The sequence below is a fragment of the Acanthaster planci genome, linkage group LG01 (assembly GCF_054643075.1).
Source record: "Acanthaster planci isolate LZ-2023a linkage group LG01, COTS_SCS, whole genome shotgun sequence".
In the NCBI taxonomy this organism is placed as follows: domain Eukaryota; kingdom Metazoa; phylum Echinodermata; class Asteroidea; order Valvatida; family Acanthasteridae; genus Acanthaster; species Acanthaster planci.
The window spans coordinates 23,903,448-23,929,611 of NC_141777.1; the positions used below are offsets into that span (position 1 = coordinate 23,903,448).

At 43.4% G+C, this 26,164-nt stretch overlaps 1 protein-coding gene across 6 annotated transcripts in view; it reads right to left on the reverse strand.

Moving 5' to 3' along the window:
* LOC110978355 (serine/threonine-protein kinase MRCK alpha-like) overlaps positions 1-26,164 on the reverse strand; it is a 57,263-nt gene that overhangs the window by 8,438 nt on the left and 22,661 nt on the right. For 2 of the 6 annotated variants that reach the window (XM_087133489.1, XM_087133481.1), the window contains exons 9-38: positions 24,241-24,406; positions 23,357-23,519; positions 22,607-22,749; positions 21,714-21,830; positions 21,471-21,582; positions 20,473-20,613; positions 20,074-20,209; positions 19,610-19,720; positions 19,137-19,283; positions 18,540-18,743; positions 17,765-17,886; positions 17,093-17,198; positions 16,519-16,667; positions 15,707-15,813; positions 14,943-15,019; positions 14,590-14,637; positions 14,342-14,395; positions 12,104-12,278; positions 10,713-10,784; positions 10,134-10,338; positions 9,451-9,532; positions 8,837-9,053; positions 8,206-8,346; positions 7,332-7,655; positions 6,944-7,051; positions 6,270-6,350; positions 5,619-5,725; positions 5,216-5,315; positions 4,347-4,443; positions 3,236-3,338 (exon numbers count right to left, since the gene is read on the reverse strand). In XM_087133489.1, coding sequence (XP_086989615.1) covers positions 3,236-3,338; positions 4,347-4,443; positions 5,216-5,315; positions 5,619-5,725; positions 6,270-6,350; positions 6,944-7,051; positions 7,332-7,655; positions 8,206-8,346; positions 8,837-9,053; positions 9,451-9,532; positions 10,134-10,338; positions 10,713-10,784; positions 12,104-12,278; positions 14,342-14,395; positions 14,590-14,637; positions 14,943-15,019; positions 15,707-15,813; positions 16,519-16,667; positions 17,093-17,198; positions 17,765-17,886; positions 18,540-18,743; positions 19,137-19,283; positions 19,610-19,720; positions 20,074-20,209; positions 20,473-20,613; positions 21,471-21,582; positions 21,714-21,830; positions 22,607-22,749; positions 23,357-23,519; positions 24,241-24,406 — 3,915 coding nt within the window. The remainder of the gene's footprint in view (positions 1-3,235; positions 3,339-4,346; positions 4,444-5,215; positions 5,316-5,618; positions 5,726-6,269; positions 6,351-6,943; positions 7,052-7,331; positions 7,656-8,205; positions 8,347-8,836; positions 9,054-9,450; positions 9,533-10,133; positions 10,339-10,712; positions 10,785-12,103; positions 12,279-14,341; positions 14,396-14,589; positions 14,638-14,942; positions 15,020-15,706; positions 15,814-16,518; positions 16,668-17,092; positions 17,199-17,764; positions 17,887-18,539; positions 18,744-19,136; positions 19,284-19,609; positions 19,721-20,073; positions 20,210-20,472; positions 20,614-21,470; positions 21,583-21,713; positions 21,831-22,606; positions 22,750-23,356; positions 23,520-24,240; positions 24,407-26,164) is intronic. The other 4 variants (XM_087133485.1, XM_087133483.1, XM_087133501.1 and 1 more) reach the window with 4 other exon arrangements.

A 26,164-nucleotide genomic window follows, 5' to 3' on the forward strand; every position in this document is an offset into this window, starting at 1 on the left:
TTTGACTGGTAGCCTACAGGTAGGTTTGCTGAGCAAATATTTCAAGTGCTTAGCAGCTTTATGATGTAGGCTCCTGAGCATTTCTGCACAGCTTCTTGAATTCAACAGCATCCAGCAATGCAAAAGACCAGGCCTCTGTACTGATGATGTCACTTTGTTTACATGTACACCTTTGTGTGGGATCACCGGGAGGGCCTACAGTCTACTGAGTACCACAGGAAAGCATGAACTGTAAACAGAGCGTGGCATCATCAGTATGGAGGTCTGCTGATCATTGTTGGTACATTGCTACAGAGCGCTCTTAACCACTTGCTGCCGGGTGGATTTTTCTTGAGCAAGACAAGATGACGGCTCATTTTCAAGATTTTCCGTTTTCAAAGTTCTTCAAAATTCATCATTTCATTTAATGGCCGTTTATACCAAAATGAAGGACTCTTTGGGCACTATTCTAAAGCTGACAGGTAAAATTCATTGACTCCTGAATATTTTAGCCAGGCCTGCAGCCTTGGAAAAAGAGCCCAGATTGTGCAGTGTTACGTAAGATTCTTTTCTTCCCATAACCGGCACAGTGCACTGCTGACCTCTTTTCAATAGGGGACAGATTAGCGTGCAGAGGTGCTGTGTGGCTCATCGCTGCGGTGATGGAGAGCTTTTGTCCCCGGTGGTAATCCGCTCGCTCTAAATGCCTCAAACCATGGTATATTGTTTCAAAACAAGGCTGGATTTTCTCCACTATTGAGAGCGAAAAAATGTTGGTAATTCCCAGCAGCTCAGTCTTTTGTGCTGAGCACAGTCTGTTGTTCTAAGGCCCAACTCTTTTGTCCCAGTTCCGGGCTCCCCGGCTCTGCATATAAAGCCTATGTACTCGAAAACGGGTTGCTCGGCAGGAAGTGGTTAATGACCCGCTAGAACACAAAATCATGTGATTGAGCAATTGGCTGCTCGACTCAGAAAGTAACAGACATGAAGACTTTGGTGGTGCATCTTGACTATCTTCAAATAAAATGCATATTTTTGGCTATTTCTGTCAGTACACACTGCTGTAAACTGCAAAAAAAAATACTCAAAAACTTGCATGTGGTTGTGAATCTTCATAAAATATATGATTGTTGTGTCATCTATAGTCAGTGCACATCACAACTATCTGCCAAAATTACTACCAGAACTTCCAAAACATCAACAACACTCTGGATGAACATTACACTAAATGGCACTGACAGGGTTTATTGGGGCTTGTCCAACTGTGCTACACCAGCACAAATGGAGTTTTACGTATGATTCTTTCTTTACACATTCTGCTCTCGGTTATGGGCATCTACTCATGTTTACAAGCAGTTTGTCCGATAAAAAAAGTCCATCCTGTCTCCTACCCAAGCTGCAGTTTGCCTAACTAAACTGGGCACTGTCACAGCAATAAGCCAATCCATTAACTCCCGCCCTCCTCCTACCCACCCCCCTGCCCCCGCCCCCGCCCCCACCTCTGTCCCCCCTCCCCCCCCTTTTGCTCTGACCAATCTTGGTCATAGTTTATGTGGAACAATCATGCACACCCTTGTGACACCTGATCAACCAGTGTGGCATTGCACTGGGGAAGGAACGTGTGTGCAGTGGGCGGGAATTACTGGATCCCTCTACAAAGATGAGTCTAAGCTTTGCAATCAACATGATTTTCACCACAGCACCTTTGCCGAAATGTGGCAAAGCAAGGGAAAAAGGGAAGAATGGAGTGTTCATGCCAGCAAACACCCGTGCCAAGTTGTCAGTGTAAAAAAAGATGCCGCAACTTACCATGGCAAGAAATGGACAGCCAATTCAAGGGTGCATTGAATAGAATGAAATGAAATGATGGGAACAAATGAGAATGCAGGAAGATAAAAACCTTACAGCCAGAAATTCCAATTACAAAGGAAATCAACCACGACTTCAGCTCAGTAAAAATTCACCAGGCTGGCCATTCTGGAACGGGTCTGAGGCCACGTCCCAATGACTAGATTGCATCTGAATATACCACCCATGCCTATGGAAGCAGCCTGCCAGTGGCTTCATGCATTTCCCAATGGAACTCTTCTTTTTCTTGAGCCGTAGCCAAGAAATTGGGCATGAACTTGAGCTGCATCAGAACCGGATGCATGGCTTTAGGTTTTGACAGTAACAAGTTAAAATTATAATTTAGAGCAACAAAAAAGGGCATTTTGGATGTGGTCTCACGCAATATAATCATATCCCCCGTGCCTATGACGTAGTCAGAACCCATTTGGGGATTTGAGCCAGGTCTGTAGATACTATGCAAAGAAGCCACGCAAGACTCCAAATACATCATTCTTTGCATGCTGAATTGAAAAATCAATGCATTTCAATCATATGCTGAAACGAAATGCAAAGGAGGTTTGAGAGAGGTTAGACATTTTGTTTCAGGGAGGCAGACAAGATCGGGGTTGTCTGAGATGCGTTTAGGAATGTGAAATGCAATCATCCTACTGGTGGCAGAGAATGTTTCAAACAAAACTGAATGCAGAAAGCACGCCCAGACAGAACACACAGCGCTGTGAATCTGGTTGTTTGGAAAAGATGAGAACATAACCTTGAATTTCAAGGTTGCACTGAGAGTAACATTACAAAGGGTTATCAACATGTACATGCATGCACCAAGAGAACGAATTTATAGATTCGTTCAAAGACAAAATCATTGGGGAAAAAATCTCCGTGTTCATGTCTGTCTTGGCAAATCCTCAGAGCAACCGGAAGGCTGAATGAACCAAACAGACGAGACACATCTACTGAGCACAAATGCAAGTGGAAAGAAATTCTCTCACAAAAGAATTAAAATGGTAGGTTGAAGGTCTAGCCTTGCTTTCTGTTTCAAACAGTTGGAAGTGAAGATATAAACTTGCGAGACCAGGAGTGGGACAACCACTGGTATTTGTGGCCCCTACTGACCTCATTAGGTTCTCGGGTAATTTGTCGTTACCTCAGTGGGGAAATTGTGGGCATTACGGCACGGCTATCTACTCAAAAGTATGAAAGACGTGGAAGGTCAACTGTATATAGAGTAGACTGAACAGAAAGAGTTGGCAAATTGTCCTCTATGAACAATTCAATCACTGTGCGTACATCCAACCCAGTTGATAAAGCTAGGGGTACAACACAGGTCTCCACATTCCTACAGAGGCCAGCTACATGCGTTGAGAGTGATAGAAGGTCAAGGGTCAGTCCATGGGGGTCAAAGGTCACCTACCTGCGGCAAGTCCTTGAGCATCTGCAAACCATCCCCTGGTCCCATGTGGGTTATGTGGTTGAAGTCGGACGGCCCTGATATCATAGACTTGCGATCTTTTGTCCTTGGAGTTTGGAGGTGAAAAAATAGGGTAAAACATTAATAAACTTGAAGAGCAAATATAAAAAGGAGAGATACTAATTGAGCCGAAATTGCTTTTAGTTGGATATGTATGGACATTTTTTAATTTTAACCACTTGCTACTGGGGGCAGTTATCAATGCTGATGATGCTGGTCCGGGATAATTATCATTTTTTTTTTCTGTTTTCAAAATTCTTTAAAATTCCTATCTTCATTTACTGGACACTTACAAACATGTGAAGGACTGTCTGGTGTCCACTCTAGCCTGACAGACAAAATCTATTGACACCCGAGTATTTCAGCCAAGCCTGTATTCTTGTAAAAAGAGTCCAGATTGTGCGGTGTTATATAACTTTCTTTTGTTCACGAACCTGGCTCAGTGCGATGCTGACCTCTTTTCAATAGGGGCCAGATTATCGCGCAGCAGTACTGTGTGGCTCATCCCTGCGGCAGTGGAGCCCTTTTGTCCCCAGTGGTAATCCGCTTGCTCTAAATGCCCCAAACCGTGGTATACTGTTTCAAAACAAGGCCGGATTATCTCCACTTTTGAGAGTGAAAAAATGTTGGTAATGCCCAGCAGCCTGGTCTTTTGTTTAATACAAGGCCCTGTTCCCTTTGTCCGAATTCGGAAACCCCGGCCACGCATATAAAGCAAACGTGTCTGGATCCGGAATCCCCGGCAGGAAGTGGTTAAGGGCTCCTTTGGGAATTTTTTTAGGACACTTCCATTTTGCAGAAATTTCAACACTCAATGGAAAATTTCACAGCTAATTCCAAGCCGAGACGATCCAATGAAGTCCTTGACCTCTGCAGCTTGAGGTTGCATTCCACCAAACGGCAAAGTGCGGGTCATGAAACTCAGCACAACTCTGGAACTTCCTGAATGTGGCACAACCATTCCACGACTTAAACAAACAGCCCTTCCAACTTCCAACCTGGAACTGGGCAAAGGGTCAGCATTCATTCTGGTGGTTACTGGGTCTCAACTTACTTCTTGATTTCTTCCCTGTTCTTGAAGGAGAACCTGCCTTTATCTCTCTTGATGTTCTGTTTGTTTGCGTGTGGGATCACCAGGTCGTCCTTTTCTGCTTCAGAAAGGAATCCAAATTGAAAGTCATTTGAGAATTAAAAACAAGTTTACTTGGTCAGGATATTGGTATTTGTTTTGAAAAATGCACCATGACATTGGAGCGTTTCAAAATGTTCTGGTTGCTCTAGAAGGTCCCGTTAGGCAGCAAAGGCGAGATTAGGGGGTGAAGAAATATCATGCAAACATCCAGTCCCCAAAAGGTTGTCTCAGAGACATAGCCTGACTTTTCAGGGCTGTAACAGCGAAAAAGACGTGAGTTCCCATTCCAACAATGGCTACGGATATGTGAATCTTGTAATGTGCTTTTGACACAAAGTGTCAAACATTAGCAAAACTGTAATGAATACATTTCTAAAAATCAAGTTTCTTTTTGACAGTCAAAAACCCTGAACTCCAGAAAAACCCTTGAGCAATCGCACCCCTGTGGTACACAACACCATGTTTGAACAATGAGTGGACCGTACCAGAGGCAGCACACCAAAGAACAAAAGGGGGCAAACACAGGAACACAACTGGTTTTAGGAGCTCTACCCCACGTCAAAACAATTTGCCAACTACTAACAGGCAGAGCTCCAATCTTTCCCTTGTTTGAGACACTTTCCCTTGAGAAACCGCCAAGTTTAACACAAAAGCGGCAACACTGTCTTTACTGGGCACCTTTTCGAACTGTGGAATTCAGGTCAAATGGGCCCCCAGTTTGTAACAGTCAACTCAATGACTTATTTTGGTGCTGCTTTGGTAGGGGACCACATTATTTGATAGTGTTTTACCTCCCTCGCTGTCGTTGTTCTGAAGGTACATTAGCCTGGGGGTGTGCAGGTCGGTGACGTAGCAAAGGTTGAAGCTGCCATCGCGGTTCAAGGGATGCGTCTGTGCAAAGCAAAACCAGAGAGGACTGAACACATCAACAATTCTTTCAACAATCACTCGTCAACCCTAGCTCTCCAAGCTCCTTCGTAACCCTAGAGAACTTTTTGGGGGATCAAGGAAGCTAGAGCCCCAATGTATCTTGTTTACATTCAAACCAGAGTGCATGTACATGTTATATTTAACAGGCAGTCAAAGTTCTGGGGCAAACATGTACTCCGTTTTCAAGTAGACTTTCTCATACGCTCCACAACTGCTTACATTTCTCTTCACACCACATAGGGTTATGCACTACAAGTTCCTCACCCCTTTGATTGGTATTGTCTGAAACCATTCCATGTGATTAACATCGACAATGTCGAAAATGTCCACGGAAACCTCACTGTAGACCACAAGGTGGGGGTGGTTGTAACCTGTACCAAAAAATCAAAAAATGTCAAATAAAAATGACTCACCGAACAGAAAATTCCAATCACAATTAAACAGAATTCACGGGAGACCCATTCAAACAACTCTGATCAGAGAGATGCAAATGAAAACAAATCAGGACAAAAAATCCCAGCATTGCACGGAACTGAAAAACCTGCATCTGCTTCAATGTACATGGGTACACCGACACCCCAGGAAAAGTGGACAGGTACTAAGTTTACTGCACAGAGAGTTGACTGCCGTGGAGGAAAGGGAGGAGTTAGAAATGAGATGGGGGGGGTATGAGTCCAATTTCAGACTACTTGGATCTTTTCTCCAGGAACTGGCTGCACTGTGTCTGCTGACAATATGCTGTCTTCCTGGGAGAGGCCATTTTCAAAGAAACAGTGAAGAGCAGTACCTGGACTTATCAATTTTCTCGGTGAAACCACAAGATCATCCATTTCATCAAATTTTGACCAAGGTAAGTGAAGGTGCTCATACAATGAGGTAACTGACCAGTGTCGGCCATTTATTCATTTCACTCACATATAGCAGTGGGTACAGCAGGCCACATGAGTTCTTGTTTTCTCGTCCGTCGGCCTTGGTAGTCCACATACACACCAACGGCTACAGGAGAGATTCCGTCAAGATTTAGTTTTAAACCAGCATGTCACGGGTAATTGTTGTTTCGCTTAAGAAAGTGCAAGGGACACGTTATGTTACTTGGGCACTGTGAGAAAATCTGGCCTTTTCTTTACTTTTATAACATCTCCAAAGCAGTCGGACAAATTTTTCTGATTACTTTCATTTCCCTCAACAATTTCACAATATGAACGCTCCAGCACTTTCCAAGCTAGACAGAATGTATAGGTGTCTTGTTTTTTTAACAGATGACTTCCAACACAGTCAGACGCATGAGTATTTTGGATGTCGTGACACACATCAACTGTGCCATACTTCGAAGCTGTTTGGCTCAAGACACGCATGTATAGCATGTATTTTCACATACTGAGTGACAAAGGCACCTGATGGCGTTGAAAATGCAGTAGTAACTGTCCTGCAAAGACGATGTCCTATGAGAGAGACCCATACTCCATTATACAAGACTGGCTCCACAAATACGGGAAAAAAATGCACTACGTGAAGTCCCCATGAGGCTAAAGACTGTTTAAAAACATAAAACTCTTCTAAGAGCCCCACACCCTGATGCCTATACTTACTCATAAAGCATAATAAATATTCTTTATTGCTGATCTGTACGGCAGCCAGCGCGTCCACTGGTGTTTTCTGAAGGTAGGACAGGGAGGGATCATCCACATTCAACAAGGCTGTAAAAATGCCAACAAAAGGAGTTGACACGTCAATAAAACACACCTTTTCATTGCTGAGTGCAACGAACGACACTCTGAGTAATGACAGGATTTCAAGTTGGAAGAATGTGCAGACTCAAGAAATCAAACCAACTCAAGCGTGTAATTTGAATTTCAAACATAAAACTCCAGTACTTTTTAAGGAGGGAGGGGAGGTGAAAGGCTCTCGGAACATCTACCCCTCCTCGACCCCCGCCCCACGCATTCAAGCTGGTTCCACAAGGTCAAGAGAACTTACGCTGGATGTGCTGGCCATCCCCTTGTATGCTGAAGAGGCCGAAGCCGGACGTGTAGCCGGCGCACAGCCGCTCTTGGAACAGCTCCAGGCAGGAGCAGGGTGCCGGCAGGGTCAGCTCCTTGATCTTGCGGTGGCGCAGCTTGGTGCGGTTGAACTCATAGACCACAACGTGGCGCTTCATGGCCACGCACAGGCACATGGTGGAGCCCTGACGGATGCGGCCCGTGGTGAAGAGGGTGCTCCCCTTGGGATCCTCCACTTTGATGGTGTTGGTCTCCTGGTCTAGGGCCAGGATGGGGATCAGGCGAACGTGACGACCCCTGCCTGCAGGTTGAATTCAATGGTGAGAAATACAACCAGTAAGATTACATCCATGTACATGTATCTGTGAACGTTTGTTGGCACATAAATTTTCAAGTACATATTTGCTGCTTACTGCAGCTAAGCAACTGGGAATTCAGGGGAAACAAGAGGAAATTCCAACTGCATTTTTGTAGAGTGTTTCCAATTTGTAATGGTACAAATGAGAAAAAAACATAGAAGGAAAACAACGAAAGCAAGGGAAAGTTGCGAGCCGGTAAGAAGCTCTATAAAGATTGCTCTGCACTCTTCTACAAAGGTTCACTAATAACACCTCTACATCAGAATGCCAGGCATTGCTGGAGTGTTTCTTAATCAGATCATATAGTATTCCCACTGGATTACTCACTACGTTCAAATTTTTCCTTGCTCTATAAAGAGCCTTAAAACGCCAAAGATGAAGATCCACAAGGTCCACTTTTTCCTCCCACAAGGTTACGGGCCAAGAAAAACAACCAGAACGTAGACACCCTGAGAGAGTGAATAGCTCTCAAGGCGACTCACCGACACCTACCTGAGATGACAACAATGAGCTGTTCGGTGGGCACAATCTCAACCTGGAATATCTTCTTGTTATCTACCCGCACAATGAAACCGGTGGACAGCTGAAGGCAGTACAAACCCTCGTCCGTCCCAAGCACAAACCTGTCCGAATCTGCACCACCAAAAGACATTGAGTTCCAGATGAGTCATTCCATGCAACAGCTCTACCAGCACTTTTCATATCTAATGATTGTGAGTAAGATCTCTTAGGCCGTGTCCGAACGGGCTTCCAGAGCTACGACTAGGTCTACTGTCTACGCATCTCCACGCATCTTCTAATGGAGCGAAGACCTAGACCTAGCTCTAGACCAGAGATTCGGATGCAGCCTTACTTTGTTGGTTGAATGCTCATGCGCTCACTATATCACTCAATTCCCCAACACTCCCATGTTATTGATTTATTTGATAGCAGTTTTATTATGAGTTCTTGAATTTGGTTCATACTCCTATTTCTGTGTAACTTATGCATCTATTATGTCTATTCTCAGTTAAACCTGTTCAGAACACATATGGTCAGTTGACAGAGCAAAGCAAACTGAGACAAAATGAAACGGCGTTCAGAATTTCTCTGACAGGTTAAACTTGTGGGGTGCAAGACTAACCGATGATATCTGCACAGTGAGCCATCTTGATCAGCGACATGCTGGGGTCGCACACCTCCTTGGCCAGGAAGACGGGCTTCTCTGGCCGCTTGTTGCGCCGCAGAATGCGGTGCAGCTCGTTCAGGGCGTTCACCCACTTCCTCTTGTCGTTCTCGCTTGAGGCCAGGAGGAGGAACTGGGCGGTTATGCCTGGGGGATTCAGCTGAGATGCTGCCACCTGTCAGGGGCACAGACCATTGGTTAACAAAGACATGTCATCATGGATGCCAACCAAAAAAGTTACGATTTTCCTGTACTGCTGTATTCCATAGGAAAATTTACAACTCAAATCACAAGGGTCCTTCTTGCTTCATTTCAAGTGACACCAGGAGGTTTTGAGGTTTTCCAGGACCACTCATTATTACTTGGCCTTGGCCTACTGACCTTGTAACTAAAATTTGTGGTTTACGAGCATGAAATTAACAAAATAAGAGCTATCTACACTGGAGAAAAAGTCCACTACTCTCAACAGGATTTTTTGCCATGAAGACAGAATTCCTGCAATTAGTAGGAAAGATACAACAGTTTGAAATGCAATTCAAAGCACATATATCACTGCTCAGTATGACCCTCACCTTGAAGATGCAAGGAACATCCTTCCGATCAGCATGAATTACATCTGACTCTTTGACAGTGCTGACCTGGAAGTCCTCATCCCTAAAGAAAAAGACAAACGACATTCTAGTCTTCGATTTAAAAAGGAACATGAGGCCCAGAAATGATACTCAATTTCGAACACTAATATCTAAGAATTAATACGCCCGAGACAAGAATCACAAGATCAGAGACAGTTGATTACAAGTAGAATAAAGGAGGAAGCATGAAGGATGTCCAGTAGGTGCTACCTATCTCTAAGTGGAAGAAAACGCCACGTCACCACAGTCAACAATAGACAAATACCTTACATGATCAAATGCAAGCTTTTCCAATACATCGCTTTTGCTTCTTGCCATCCGCAATTTCATTTTCAAGTTTTGGACTGAGAATAATTACTTCTTTCTACAATCCATGAAGTACAGGCTTTGAGCAAAATCCCACCTTCAGTGGCAGGAAGAGAGAAAAAAATACTGCTGTTGACACTGTGCCTCTCACAGGATGTGATAAGTTCTTGCACTTTCAGTCAAATATTGGTTTAAAGAGGTTAAACCTGAATGTAGGAACCAATGCCCACATGATAAATGGCCTTTCTTGGCCCTCACAATGCACCACCCACGATCCCCCCAGAGAGCCCCTAGTGCCAAGGGTGGCCTCCCCTCACCTCATGTCAATGATGTGGGAGGGCTCCAGATTGCTCTGGTTGCTCTTGCCTTCCACCATGTCAAACAGGAAGAGCTTGAAGTCGCAGACCACGGCAAACTGCCGCATCCAGCCCTTGCGCACCCCGCCGGGCTTGGGGATCCTCAGGATACCCTCGTAGGCCGTGCCAATGCCCCGGTTGGGATCAACCCCCAGGGGCTTGGCGACTATGGAGGAAAAACAAGGCAAAACAATGACTGGGTGCAAGGTTGGATGCAGTTGTATGAACGAATCGTTTCACGTGACATTTCCGATGGCCCCCTTTAATGGTAGAAACATTGCATTGGGTTTTGTGTGGAACAAGCGTCACGGAACAGTGGCAATGCACAATAGTTACAACAGTGCTCACTGCCATTGCTAGGGACCAATGCAACTGATCAGCAATACTGTTTACCATGATTACTGGATTCATCAATAATATTATGGTTCACAAACATCTCCTTTTGAGTGTTGACCAATTATTTTCATGCAGGGTCCCCTTACTTTCCTCAAAACGCATCCTATCCCTAAGCATAAACTTCAACGGCTTAGAGGGTCTTACTTTGATCCGCTGGAAGGGGACACACCGGAGCGGCCTTCTGGGAGCAGGAGACATGACAGGAGTACTGGCACACTGCAAGAAGCAAAAAGGGTTCAAATATTGAGATCATTTTAAAGGCTATAAGCACGTGTCAGTGTTAACCACTACCAGCCGGGGACTCCGAAATCGGAGCCGTATGGTTTATATGTGTGGCCGGGGTCTCCGAACTCGGACAAAGGAAACAGGGCCCTGTAACAAAAGACCGTACTCCGAACAAAAGACCAGGCTGCTGGGCATTACCGGCATTTTTCACTCTCAAAAGTGGTGATAATCCAGCATTATTTTGAAACCGTATACAAGGGTCTGGGGTATTTAGAGCAAGAGGATTACCACCGGGGACAAAAGCTCTCCACCACCGCAGCGATGAGCCACATAGCACCACTGCATGCTAATCTGGCCCCTATTGAAAAGAGGTCAGCAGTGCACTGAGCCAGGTTCGTGAACAAAAGACAGTTGTATAACACCGCACAATCTGGGCTCTGTTTACAAGGCTGCAGGCCTGGCTGTGAAATATTTGGTCGTCAATGAAGGTCACCTGTCAACTTAGAGTAGTGCCTAAAGATTACTCCGTGCGGCTATAAACGACTGTTAAATGGAATGATCAATTGTTGAAGGATTTTGAAAACGGAAAAAAATGATAGTCATGCCGGCCCAGCATCCTCAACGTTGAAAAATGCCCCGGCACGAAGTGGTTAACCTTCTACACTATTGGGACTCAGGAGTGGGGTGAAAATACTGCTGCTTCTGCTGTGAAAGCCCACGCTACATGCCCCATGACTTTCCCTGTTCAGACAAGTTTCAGAGACTTCTTACTTGTCACTTTCACTTGATAATGAAGACTGTGACACAATGATTCCTTTCTACCCAAACGCCCCACTGAACCTGCAGCTCTAACCCCAAATGCCATTGTTTATTTTCCAAATGGCCTGCACGGAATCCGCCCCGAGTTGAAGTGCACCCCCAAGTGGCCAAAGAAAGACAGATGGTTGTAAGTATTCCAAAAACACGTCCTCTTTTGTTGCGCTCGGAGCGGATAAATCAATAATCCTTCTCGTAAAGATGGTTTTTGATGCGTGCATCTTTCAGGATTAGATCTGAAAGAGGGAGTCTCACATGTAGCACTCATGACAGAAGCACCTTTTAAGAGGTTTACTAACCTAAGCCCTACCAGGGTCCGTCAGCATACAACCACAGGTTTAAGACGGTTTTGCAGAATTGAAAAAGGTACAGATGGATTACTCTGACCATGCATGTTAAAGAACAAATATTACGTTGTTAGTTTTGGAGCAAGTTCTAAAAATGTCTATGGAGTAAGGATATACTGGGAAAAAAAAAATCAGCCCTGTACTGACCTTCACATCTCATTCCCTGCCTGATACGGCCGAGCATCAGGGATGTACAGTGGGCACATTTGAGAGGCACGCTGAACGTGCATATGACAAATCTGTGGGGCTTGGGTTTGGGCGCAAGAGGCATGACTGGGGTGACAGTGGCTACCGGCTTGGGGCTGCTGGCCTGGTCCACCTGCTTGAGTGATCACAGAGACATACCCCAGAGGTTAAAATTAAAAACAGCGAGCTTTGTTTAATTGGTAAAGGGCACAGGGCATGAATCTTACCCGAGGACCATATTTAGCGCGACTTTCTAATTCTTCTGAAATGCACGAAAATTGTGTGAGGTTCCTTTTTGGTTAATCTTGCGGAAGTGTAACTTTCATTTACCACATTTTTCTTGACAAATGAGGGTGAAGTTGCTGTGATGTATCATTTCAGGAAGGCATTATTTATTACATGGAGTTTTCTGTTCAAGATGTAAACCTACAGCGTGCAAATGAACATAATGTTGAGAAAATTTTTCTTATTTGCCGACCTTCACATACTGCTCAAACATGAATTAGCAAAAAAGTAAACTCAGCATCATCAAAGAAATTCTGATGTATGCTTTTGCTGAACTAATTGTAGTAATGAGCTTTCTTCCTGGAATGACACTACACTTTTGCTCATGAATATGCAAATTTTCACAAGCATAAAAACGCTAAACCTAAAATTACCTTCAAAATGGAAAAATGAAAATTAAAATGGGATTAAATGAAAGACAAGGGTGCGTTTACAAGGACTGCATTCAAAACATTTATTGCATGGAATCTACGGATGAAGTTCAGGGAGCTGAGAAGCACAAAAACTGGCTAAGTGCAAAGAAATTTTTTCGGGGTTCCCACAGAAAACTGGAGACCAAATTCCAGAACTTTTCCAGGACTTTCCAGTGCTAAATTATCCCATTTTTCACGACATTTAATGACACTATGCAGAGAAATATGTTTGGTACTATGAAAAAGAAGACTGGCATAACCACAACTACAGATTGACGACGATGCAACCTGTAAGTTAATTATCATTCCCCTATCACAACAAAGGTACCCCATCAGAAATAACTCCAGCATGACCTTGATTTGCCACGACCTTTTCTACAACTTTTCTCGCCTCTCACAACAGGATTCCAGGGCACATTGTTTTCCCCCTAATTTTCCATGACTTTCCATGACCACTTTCCCTTCCCCCCCTCAAGATTTTCCATGACCTTGGGAATCTTGTTTCTTGCCTAGCACGAGCAGGGTATCAGCCACAATGCCGTGTGATGCATACTAGCTGTGACTGGTTCTGCTTTACATGCTTGGTATGCTCAACGGATGAGCAACAATTTCTGCTGAGAAGCTCAATGAAATGAGGCAATGCAATTATAGGAAGCAACAGAATGTTGGGGAGATATTGTGTTTACTAATGGAGCAGGTATGGAACTGGGAAGCTAAATGGGGTAAAAAACAAGGAAATTCCCAGCTGTACCAGACTTCCCACAGACTTCCAAGTTTGATGGCATACACGGGAAACATAAATGTTGAAGACGCCAAGTTTCGAGGTCCGACCATTCAGTTCTTGCTCATACTTTTGCACTTCATCGAAAGCGTACGATTACCGAATCACAGCCCTCTGGGAGGGAATTCAGGCCTTGGAAAAGCTTTACAGAGTCACTGCGTTCTGTCACCTATGTATGTGACTCCTTTGTTGGGTGTTTTGTGCTTTTTTTCTTCATTTTGTAATCTGATCTGAGAAATGTAACAACTAATGGAGGGTTTGTACATGTCAGCTTTTTATTGGCACCTTGGGATTCCAGCTTTAGTTTTATGGATTCTGGCTTCCAAAAGATTAAAAACCTGCTGCCAAAAGCCATTCAAAAAAGTATCAACTTTGCAAAACTTTATTTGTAACGGTGCACGTACAACTTAAGTCTGGTTTGACACCCCTGAGGTGAAGCCAATGCTCGACACAAAAAAACATGATCTTTAAAAAAAAGTCAGCTGATATGTATCTGGTCTGGCACACTGAGCATTTTATGCTTGAATTGCATTACATTGATGATGGAAACTAGACTACATCCCTGACAAATATAGCTTTCTTCTAGTGAGGCGTTGCACATAACAGGTGGGGTGCGATTTCAATGTAAAAAAAAGTACTGAAAATAGTTTGGTGAAGGAAAATAGCCAGATTGGTGCATGCTAGGGGCTACTTTCTTGCAATGGTCAGAAGTTTTAATACCTTGGCAGGTTGCTTACGATAGCGCGAGTTTCTGTCCATTTGTCCTGCGACATGCTGCGAAAAGGCGAACATTAATGCACACACATAAACATCATGCCTTGGACATAGCTTTGGACGTAGAATATGCCAACTGAAACGATAACAACAGACCTCTGGGACAACAGGGAACAAGGGTGGGCGGTATGGGCTGAGGAGTTAGGGATGGGATAGGGATGGGTTGATGGGGTTAGAGAGGCAGGTGTACTCACCTCATCTTTGTAGTTCTCGGTGTACTTCTCTTCGTTCACATCATCCTCCTATAAAGACATAGAGAGGCAAGGTCCAACTGGTTTGAAATCTGAATGAATTTCGAAACATCTATCTTCTCTTCATGACAAATTGTGAAGAGATGCAATACAAGCACAAAACCAGTTCTGGCTTGCATGTCCAGTGCAGTTACATAAAAGCTCTACAAACTTGTGAGGGATGGATTTTTACAAAGCAAATAGAATGTTTGACTGTCTCAGGCCATGTTGCTGTTGGGCCACTGGATAAAAACAATAAACCAGAACCTAGGATGAGGTGCTTTTCCACGATCTGTGTATTTCAATTCAAACTTTACCAATTTAAATTCTTCAATGTCGGTCTTCAGATACTCATCAAGGAAGGACAGATGTGAGAGTTTAGTGCCTGCGGTTTCTGAAACGCAACAACATTAAAAAAACCAAAATGATCTAAAATCCTGAAACAGTATCGTCGGTGAGAGAAACAAGACACAAACACTCCAGTTCAAATTTCACAGATGTAAACAGCAGTGCTGTAGTCAAGACCAAAGATTATATAGCGCCGCAAGGATTGGTAATTCGGCCATAAAGGTGTTATCACCATGGGCGCCATTCGAGTGTGAACGTTCATGTATGTGCGTGCCTGTCGCGGCGCCTGCGCCTGTGCATTAACATGCACTGCGCAGTCGTAGTCCAACCAGAATGGCGCCCATGTAATAACAACGGTTTACGCGTATTCATGGTGAAGTTCCCCATCTTGCGCCACTACACGGCGCTATACGATCTTTGGTCAAGACTGTCGCAAGGTCAGTCACATGACCATTCACAAGACCAGTTTCAAGTAACGGGGTAAGTAATGAAAATGGAACGCTTTTGTAGCAGTTCCTTTGAATAGCTTGTGACCTGAAGTCAGACTGGAGGTCTTAGAATGGTCTTAAGAATATTAGTAACCAGGTGAATTACGCATGTTAACCACTGGTATGCTAGACAGTGTTGAGCATACAGAGCTCACAGTAATGCCTATTTTGGCAAAGTTCTGGGGGTACCAAGCACGGTCGGTCCAAACTACAAGCCCATTCGAGGTCCATCTGGAGGCACTCACGTGAGCTGCAGTCTTCAAGTTTCTGCTCCATTTCTTTGGCTTGTCTCTCCAGCGCTTCAACTTTATTCTCCAACTCCTTGTTGCGGGCTTCAGCTGCTTTCAACTTGCTGCACGGTACAAACAAATAGTACAGAACATGTGACTCGGGTACAATCAATTTTTTTTTTTAAATGTATCGGTAGCGTTCTCAATCAGTTACTCAGAAGAAGGCTGCATTGGATGAGAAATATGCATTTTCATTGCCCTTTTCAGTCCAAAACAAAGGATATCCCAGTTTTTACATTTCATATCTTCAAGTCCAGCATCCACAACATCCTAACCTCTTTGTACTTAAAACACGTGATGATATGTCTCCAAAACTGAAGCTCCAGTTAACACAATGGTTCACGTCAATTGGAATTTGGTTCAGTCTTAGCAACAGCATCCATCAGAAAATGTATAATTATTTAAAGCCTTGAAGGAGATCGTAAATTCATGAATGAACATAAGAGTGAGTGAAAGCTTTGAGGAGCTCGAGAAATTTGGTATTATGTAATGAAATATTCTGCAGTGCCAAGAGAAACCACTACCATGAACCATTATGGAGTGCTTTCTGGTCAACACCAATGTTCAATGCTTTACAATCCTGGTTTTGTGGGGTGTTGACGGTCTCACAGCTGCCTAGCCTAGAAATGTACTTCACACTGAGCTCGATGTTTCAATTTTCAATTAAACACACAGGGAAGATTCAGGAAGAATGAGGAACCTTAAATGATAAAACTGTCTTTGGACTTTAAGTTAACCGGATGGGTCTTTCAGACCCAACTGCTTACTTCTCTGTCTGGACTTGGTCAGCCTTGACCTTGGACAGCTCCTTGTTAATCTGGTCCTTGGCCTGCACTTCGCTCTGCAGGTTGGACTGCAAGTTCAGCAGCTCCATTTTGTCCATCTTCTGCGACCGTCTGGACTGCCAGTCTTTTTGCTGCGGAGACAGGAAAACAGAATCATCATGCATGCCGTTTGGTAATCGTCTTCAGTCAATCTTGCCGCCCTTTTCCCTTCCGACCCAGTTGGCTTTTCACAACCATTTAAAACAAGTGCCATCGAACTTGCAGTATTTCAACACAAGCTGCACGTGCAACTTGTTCCTACTTTTAACCGCTTCACGGCAGGATTATTTTGACCGCGACTGCTGGGCTGTGGTATGCCCTGAATGGAGGGCTTTGTCCAGCAGCAGGCCCCATTGAACCAGCAGCTGCATGGTGAATAGACAGTATGTGTGGTATGCACTAATCCTCACGCAACGGTGCGGTAGTAGCCGTCATCCGTAGCGAAGGGGTTAAAATTCTTGACTCTGTATCATAATTGGCAAAGACACTTCCACAAATGAGAGTGGATTACTCTTACCCTTGCAGCACCCACGAGTCCTGACTTCTTGACTCCTTCCAGCTCCTCTGTCATCTTTATGGCCAGTGCCTGGAGATAGCCCCGAGCATCTTTCTCATCACTCACCCTGGCAAAGAACAAGATGTCAGACTAATGAAGACAAACTACACACTAACCTACTTTACTTTGGCGGACAGTACTTGGTCTTGCCTAAGGGAAGATTTCATGGACTGACTTCATGGGAAAATGCACGGCACTGAAGAAAAACTCTAAAAACTTTGTTAATTCTTCCAAACTGGTTTTACTTGAATAAATTCTGCACTTAAAACTAAGATGGCTCTTAGTTGTCCAAAATACTGATGTACTTTTTTCATTGATAAATGAACTTCTTGTTGCCATAAGGAGAATTGCTCACCATCAAAACTAAATAAGTATTAATGCATATCTGCAAAAATGAAATATAAACTAAGGAGTGAGTGCCACTGACAAAAGTCTTATTTCAGTGCATTGGATTTTGGGCAATGGTAAAACATACAAGCATGTATAGGAGAGTAGACCATGGAATCTGGTAACCCAGCCTGATATGTGCCAATGTCAATCAATTTGAATACTGAAGACATGCCAGTCACAGATTCGGGTTCGTAATTCTCAGTTTGTTTGGTTTTGGGATCTTGCGTCCGCTGGGTAACTTACCACTGGATGATTTCACTGATCTGGGCCTCCCAGTGGGCCACGTTGTCCTTGTCTGACATCTCTCGCAGCTCCTCCTCACGAAGCTTCAGCTCCCGACACTTGTTGTCATAGTCAGACGACAACTGTGCGGGAGGGGGGAAAACAAAAGTTTCAGCTGGTTCGCAGTGGGCCAAACGCGAAGCAACGTAAGCTTTGAAAGGGGTGCCCAGCTCTGCATTTGAGTCTCTTCAGTCTGCGTTCAAATTACAAGTGATGTCATCGTTGTCTGCAGCTCATGCTTAATTTAACAGCCCCATTTCTGAATAGACCATGGTCACTTCCCAAATCGTACCTGCGTCTCTGTCCTAAGCTCAATCAGACTTATGGGTCTGTTTCGCCACACAAATATCAAACTGACTTACATGATGCCAATCAGAAGGCCGACAAGTTTTATCAGGACTAGCAACAAAGGCAAGGCCGAGCCTTGAGAGGGGCCCTTTTTACATGACATAAATCTGCCAGAACATTTCACATGAAGAACACACAGGGAACTGAATTCTGCATTTAACAACCACGTACCAGTTTTCTTTCCATTCCACAGCTTAACAGCTGCATGACACAACCGTTTTTAAAAGAACTAAATATTCCAAAATGTCCTTAAAACATCTACCATAAAGCGCTTCCAACAAAATCTGAATACTACAAGTCAGGGGTAATCTGCACTTGTGTACCACACCTGCTGCAATGAAAGCAATACCTATCAAGGTTGGGACCTCCAATGATCTGAGCTCCTTACCTTGTCCACTTCCAGGGTGAGTCTCTTGTTCTCCTCGTCCAGCAGGCTCTTCTCCCGTTCCAGCTTGCGCCGCAGTGACTCCAGGTCATCCTGCTGGGACTGGGAGCTGGTGGCCTCCCGGCTCAGCTTGTAGTTCAGAGTGCTGACCTCTCGCTTCAGGCCGATGATCTGCTGCTCGTTCTCTGATATTGTCTCCTTCAGGCCCTGCCAAAGCAAGACAGACAACCAGGGGATGTTCAGATGCAGTTCCCCTGTTGTCGTACATTTCACAAGTACTTTTTGCTAGTTGTCACAAGTCCAGTCCCTACTTACAGTAGACGGACAATAACAAATAAATATTAGGTTCACCAAGAAGCCCTTTGGGTATAAATTCAGGCTGGGGTAACTAAACATATGAGGACTTGTAAAGTAGAAGTGAGGACATGCAATATACTCAGGTGTGCAGACCTCAGTGTGAGTACTTGTACACAAGTACAAGTATTTGGACTAAGATTCTGCATGAATTACAATGAAAGATCTCGCAACTTCACTTTGCATATTTTAACTGGCTCCTTAACTTATTTGTGCTAGACCCCAAAAAATGGCAACTGGCCTGACCTTTTCTTCGATGGTGTGCCTGGATTTCTCTTTGGCCAGCGCCTCATCGTAGGAGACCCTTTTCTTCTCCAGCTCGGCCTTGAGCCTGGCAATCTCCTGCTGGCTGGCATCCTGAGTGCTGGACTGCTGCTCCACACGGCCTCGCCTCTGTCGGGGGGGGGGATGGGCAAAGAAAAATTTAAAAAACAAGCTGGAATGAAAAAATTGAGTTATCTACAGTAAACAGAATGTGCCGCCAACTTTTCTGAATATTTCCATGAACATTTGAGGGTTTTAAAGATTCAACTGTACCGGTACACTTTTTTTATTATTGCCAAGTTTCAAAACTTGGGGGTATATTAATCAACGCTGAAAATCCTCCAACAATTCCAACCCCTTCTAGCGACACAATCATGTACAAAACTTGATCTATTCAATTTCAATGTACATCCATTATAGAACTACAAATATCAAAAAATAGCTGGAGTTCTTACCCTGACCCTTTCCAGCTCTTCTTCCCGCTGTTTGACCAATTGCTCGCTCTGCTGCCTTAAAAACTTCTCCTTGTTCAGCTCAGCTAGTTTATCTTCCAACTCAGTCTCAAGCTGATAAAGAAACAAAAAGAAAAAAACATTCACCGAGGTCTACCCAGGAAAAGAGACCACAACTGCTACGCTGACTACAACAGAGATGCAGCAAGGTGATATATCTTGCCATCGTGTCTTGCTATTCAGAAGTGTGGGCCTCAGTACCCAAGTCCATACTCAGGTTTTCCATTCCAAAATTGTTGCTGGGCAAGTTCATCTTGCACGTACATTTTCCTGAAATGTTATTTCCATCAGAGACAGATGTCATTTTTTGCCATAGCTGGCAAGATTGACTATGTACACATTAACAAGAAGAGAGGCGGGGAGCTATCCACAGTCTCTGAAGGGAGATGGACTTCCCTGCTACTAACCTCTTTCCGGATTTTCTCAGCTTTGCGGATATCCAGCCGTTGCACTTCCACCTTCTGACTCATGGCGTTGTATTCCTCTTCCCTGTCCCGGAGTTCACGAGTCAGCTTGGTCTTCTGTGACCTCAGATCCGATAACCTAAGTAAGGGAATCCAGGAAAAATTTTGGAACACTAACATTTTGCCAGTTAGAGAAAAACCGGACATTCCATGACCACCTCAGGAAGCCACTTTAACAAGCACCGGCGTAAAACACTCAGTAACAGTCACACTTGATCGTCATCACAGCAATACTGCAATGGTTTCCATGCAGAGAGTTGAGAAATTTTCTTATTCTTGACAAATGCACATATAATTACTTGGGTCTCTATTTTTTTTCCTGGAGATCAACGTTCGGCCTACCTCTCATTGATCTCTGAGAATTCTTGCATGGTGAGTTTATACTGCGACTTGGCCTCCTTGAGTTCTTTGCCTTGCAGTTTCTGCCTTTCCTGCAGTTCCATCAGCTCTCGCTGAAGCTCCTCTCTCTCTGCTTTCAGAGACCTGGAGGGAGGTGGAGAATGGAAAGCAGTATTAACCAAGAATTTATATGATGGTAAATGTGGCAAATCAAAAATTATTTTGAAAGAAAGTTACAAAAATCACTACTTCACAATGGAGAAAAAATTATACAAACCAGGGACTATCACTATTATGTCCAATCTTGAACAGATTTCAGAGTTATTTAAACAGAAATCAACCTTAGAATTCATTGTTGGAAGGCAATAATGGCACAGACTGTTGTCAGCAGTAAAGGCTAAAACATGAGCAATTTTGGATAGTACACAAATACTGGAAATAACACTTGCTTTATAGTGACCGTGGTCACGAGATAGAGGACTCACAACAGAACCGCTTTAAAAGTAATGCTGGTTTCTTTTCTCAAAGCCTTACTACAGAAGCGCAAAGTGAACACATACACATAGCGCGGCCTTACATGGGGAAAAGTAACAGATGTCAGACAATATACATGTGACTAATTCTCATCTGCTGTGCAAAATGATACTGATAAAAATGACTGCCGAAATAAATAGTATCTTTTTAAACAGAAGCAAATGCCGAACAAAGCTTTCTCAATTAAATGTGAAGTGGATGGTCAACTGATATTCAAATTGACATGCAATTGCTTGGAGTCAACTTGAGGGATGTTGCGGACATGGCCAAGCAGAGGAGAGCCATAGGGAGAAAGTAGGCCAACCAAGAACAGACTGGAAAATGGCCTTTAAGATGATGATGAAAAGCATTTTTCAGAAGGTTTTTAAGAGTTTGTCTTTTGGTATGACAGTCAAAAAAGTGAAAACCACTCTCCCCCTTTGCAGTAGTAGCTGTGAAAACTCTCTGAGATGCTAAAGCACAGGTACCTGTGTTGTTTTTCTAGTTGCCTGATCTTGGAGTTCTTGTCCTCGTCATCTTTCCTCATGCCAAGAGCCTCTTGTAGCTCCTTCTCCAAATGGTTGTTTGCCACTTGGGCATCTACAGTTTAAAAAAAGAGTTTTCCCCATTTTTTGAAGGTAGGTTTGCAGAACTAACATATCTGTCAGAGCTCTTTCTCAGCCTTTTCACAAAAGAAGCCTCTCTATCAAAGACAGAATTGGTTGGCTCACCTGTAAACTTCTTTGACAACAGTGCAATCTCATCCTTGAGATGTTTCACTTCGTTGTTTTCTGTGCCAACTGATCTGGGATCTTGCCTGTAGCTGTCAGCACCTCTTCTTGTTGCTTCTACAAAGGATACAAAGGCAGAAAGAGGAGGGCAGGGATTTGAGTCGGATAATACACTGCTGTTTGGTCAAATGGTAATCAATAAGCTCTTGAATTTAATCATCAGAAAAAGCACAGGCTTTGACTTTTTAGCAGATTTGATTGGTTCATTACACAATGTATCAGGTCAATACTTGATGAAATATGGCAAAAGATATCAAAGTGATTGTCGGGATCTGGGTAGCATGTCTAGGATAACTGTGCATTGAATACACCCCAATGCAACTGGTGAAGACATCGTGCAGTATGGTCAAACACCAATGTAACCAAAAATGGTCAGATTTACTGACAATATTCACTGCGGTGGTTGTGCCACATAATGATCGATTTGTTCAATCAAATTTTCTTTGACCAAATCTGATCATTGACCATTAAGTCTCAAATGGAAGATCAGCAATGTGCCTTGTACTTGTGTGTGAATATGGGAAATGTATATGAGCCTCGGTCAAACTTGGTTTGAAGGTCACAAAAACTTAACTCTGACTACCTGTTGCATGTTGCAATACGCTCAGCTTCTGGTGACCAGCAATGCCACCAAATTTGTAAAGTCAAACTGACCTGTCAAACATGTTCGATGAACTGGAGATAGTTTGATCTTCATTACCTTTCCTCTTCATAGAAAGATCTGTGTTGGTTTCTTAAATCCTGGACTCATGTTTGAATGACCCCCCTAGCTGTACCCCTTCAAAGTAACCTGCAATTTTGTTCCCATCTTTTAACTGGATGACTATGGATACCTGATAATTTGTGACTCAAGCTATTCTTCTCAGACTCTAGCCTCTTGATCCTTCTCTCGTAGGCCTCCATTGTTAAACCGTCAATGGAGTCTGATATGACCACATCCTTGGCTTCGATCAGAGAGCCCAGGTCCGACAGGCAACTTCAAAATCAAACAAAGTCAAGCGCAGAATGAGCTACACTTTTCTTTGGTCACACACTTGCAGCAAATCTCTCTTCAGGGGCTTGCCAACTTGTGCCACGAAAACGAGATCATTCTTGGCAGTGCATCTTCAATCATGGGTGGAAACGGGGGAATTTATCTGATGGGTTCATGTGCTCTTTCGAAGGGCACATTGTTGCTGACTGCATCCCCCCAAAGAGTGAATGGGTACCCCACAAGGGCAGTTGCAGTTATTTTGTTTGAACATTTTGAATGAAAGTATCAAGCAATAGACAGCTGAGATGATTTTTCCATTTTTTTTTTCAGCCTGATGACGGGTAATTGACGCTGTGGCACTTTGTGCACCAAAAACAGACAGACAGGCTCCTCTCATAAATACGCATTAATACATGCGCACCCATCCATCAAACTTAGGCCCCGGGATCTTTATGGTTGCAACCCATTCACAGGGTTGTCATTCATACTTAAGGATGGAAAAAACAGGAAGGGGACGATATACATCATTGGGACACCATATTTAAATTCATGTAGTATTCTCTGTCCTCATTAGAGATATCAGAAGAGGGACAACAGGTGCCCATCTCACCTGTTTCTTGTGAATGAAAAGCCTACAAAGGGGAGGTGGTTGCCCGTGAAGGCTGCATGGGTGTTGGGCGGTACAGTCTCTGACTGCTTGAGGTCTGTTTCATCCACGTCAAAGTTGGATGTATCGGTTGGACTTTTGACATCTGGTTTGTATGGTGGAGTCACTGCCGAAAAAAAAAAGTAAAACGCGTGATATTATCAGATAGGTTTTCGCTTGTCAACATATCTGAACGTACATGTAGTTAGTGTTTCATTACTTTGAGCAGTCTGTGTCGTCCTATGCAACTTTCTCTCTTTCATGCATGTAAACAGGTTTTTCGGTTTTTACCGAATCATAGATAATTGAATATCCTGAGGAAAAATGGCTGAGCAGGTGCTATTCAGGTGGGTTCCCACCATATCTACAATAAAATTAACCAGGTGATGTTTATTGCACGCTGCCATTTTGAATACGCTGCTGGCACTGGTAAACTATGGAACAGGCGATAAAAAGCTTGTCAAGATAAATACATATTTACTGGCGTGATCCACAGATCAAGTAACAATGCCATTGCCTAAGTATTACATCCAGTAAAAACTTAAAAAAAACAACATTTCCCCCCCCCCAAAAAAGGGTTTATATTGACAAACATGAGTGATGTCCTTCATTTTTGCCTGAAATTTCTGGCAAACAGAAAACATTCATGCCTGCACATGTATGGTGCCAGTGTTCTTTGTCTTAAATTTGAAGACAAAGAGCCTGAATCGGGCTATTGCAGGAGGACTTACATTGTAAACCCTGAACAGTACAACGAAATGACGGGAAAGCCCAAATTGTATGTCTTGTGGAGTCATCAATGATGTTTTTACCTCCTCCCCGTCCCCTCCATCCGTCTATTTACTTACTTTCTCTGATGTTGTCCCAATCAATGCCACTGAAGAAGGGGTGGTTCTTGAAGTCTTCCAGCCCGTTGATGCCCAGACGCTGATCGGCGCTGCATATTAGCTTCCCAATCAGGTCCATGGCTTCGTCTGACACATCATCAATATCAGGCGGGAAGGCAAACTGGTCCTGGATGGGAAAAACAGGGTCGGAGAGTTATTGGAAACATTTTGTTTCGTTGATCGTAACCATCCTGGATCCTTCATAATCTTGGTAGAGTTTGTAAGATTGTTAAAGGATTGAGGAAAAAAGATACAAGTCACTATTACTTCACAAGGGACTTGACTTTTGGACAGCTAAAGCAAACACGATGGTTTCCTGTGTAGTGGAAGATTTGGGAAGATTCTCAAAGGTTCCTAGCCAGAATGTTTAGGGAGTAAGGGTAAATTCTAACATCACCACCATGACCACAACTGGTAAACATCCACAAAAAGTGCCAGTGAATATAATGGCAGGTCATTCTCAAAGAAGCCAAAATAAAGGCTGCTGAACATCTACACAGTGGTTTCTCTCCATTTAGCCAGGTTAACGATGCCAAAAATACTGTACTACCTGCTTAATTGAGGGAATAAAAAACTTGGGTCAAAATACCCAGTAAGGTACTACTGTTGGGCATGATTGATTGATCACCATCAATCTTGTTGCAATCTAGTTGCACTTCTAGCCTAATTTGTATGAAATCATGGACTTGATTTCTCTTTTTTTAAAACAATCTTCCACAATCGCCAAGTAGAAACAAGGCGATATGCTGATAGCAGAATTGTAAGCAAATTGAGTAACAAGATCAACAGCTTGTGCAAAGATCAAGCAATTTGGCAGACCGACCAATCGCTCCCAACAGCTCCATTTTTCTTGTTTTCATTTTGTTAATACGTATTCCCGAGTTGCTTTTTCTATTTGCTCCTTCATGAACTTAAGACCAACTCAGGGAAACATTAAATCAGATGCCATCCACACTTTGAGCCGTGTTCCAGACTTTGTCAGGAAAGGGATATATTTTAGACACTGTCCGTTTAATACTGTCACACGGCATTACACCATTTTCCCATCGTATCAGTCAAAATGCAGGTTTAATAAGGACCAACTGAGGCAAAAGTGCGAAAATTACATTCAAGAAGAAAACTGGAAAAACTTTACAGAAAAAGATCTTATTGGCCATACATTGACCACAGAACCTTAGTGATTGCCCAATGACAAGCCAAAGACTGATCAACAGCCCTTTATGCAGTCTAGGTGTCTCATGTCTGTCTTAGAGTTAAAATCTAGCTTTTTTTTTTTTTACTCTTCGGTTCCTTTTTGTAGTCAACATCACAATTGGGCCTCCACATTATCAACAGCCTCGTGTGAATATCAAATGTTATATAGAATATCACATTGCCACCTGATATGAGTACATGTATCTGGCTTTTCACAATTCAGTTCCCTCTACGGCAAGAATAATCCCCTTTCTAAAGTTGCCCCAAGATAATCCGTTTACCTCGATACCCATTTTGGCAGTATCTCTGATTGCAAAAAAATGGAGGTGGAATTTTCAGCGGAGCAGAAAGCCAAGCTTTCTACTTCAACATTCAAAATAATGGTACATACATGTCAATGGGGAGCCCAGCCCAAATCAGCAAGATGAGGGGGGAATAGGGACAGACTACGCTGTAACCTAATGCCAGTGTGAAAAAAACCTAAGTCTTTGCATAATGCCTGCTAAACAGCCCACCCATGCATTCACATGCAGTCTGGATATCAGTATCACTGTTCCACCATTTCCACAGTATCTGGGGCATGCACAACAAATGGGCCAGTGTCTGATGCACACAACAGTTTCACTATGCAACCATTCTCATGTTCAGAAATCAATTCTGAGAATCTTTCGCCTGTCAAGAGACAGTGATT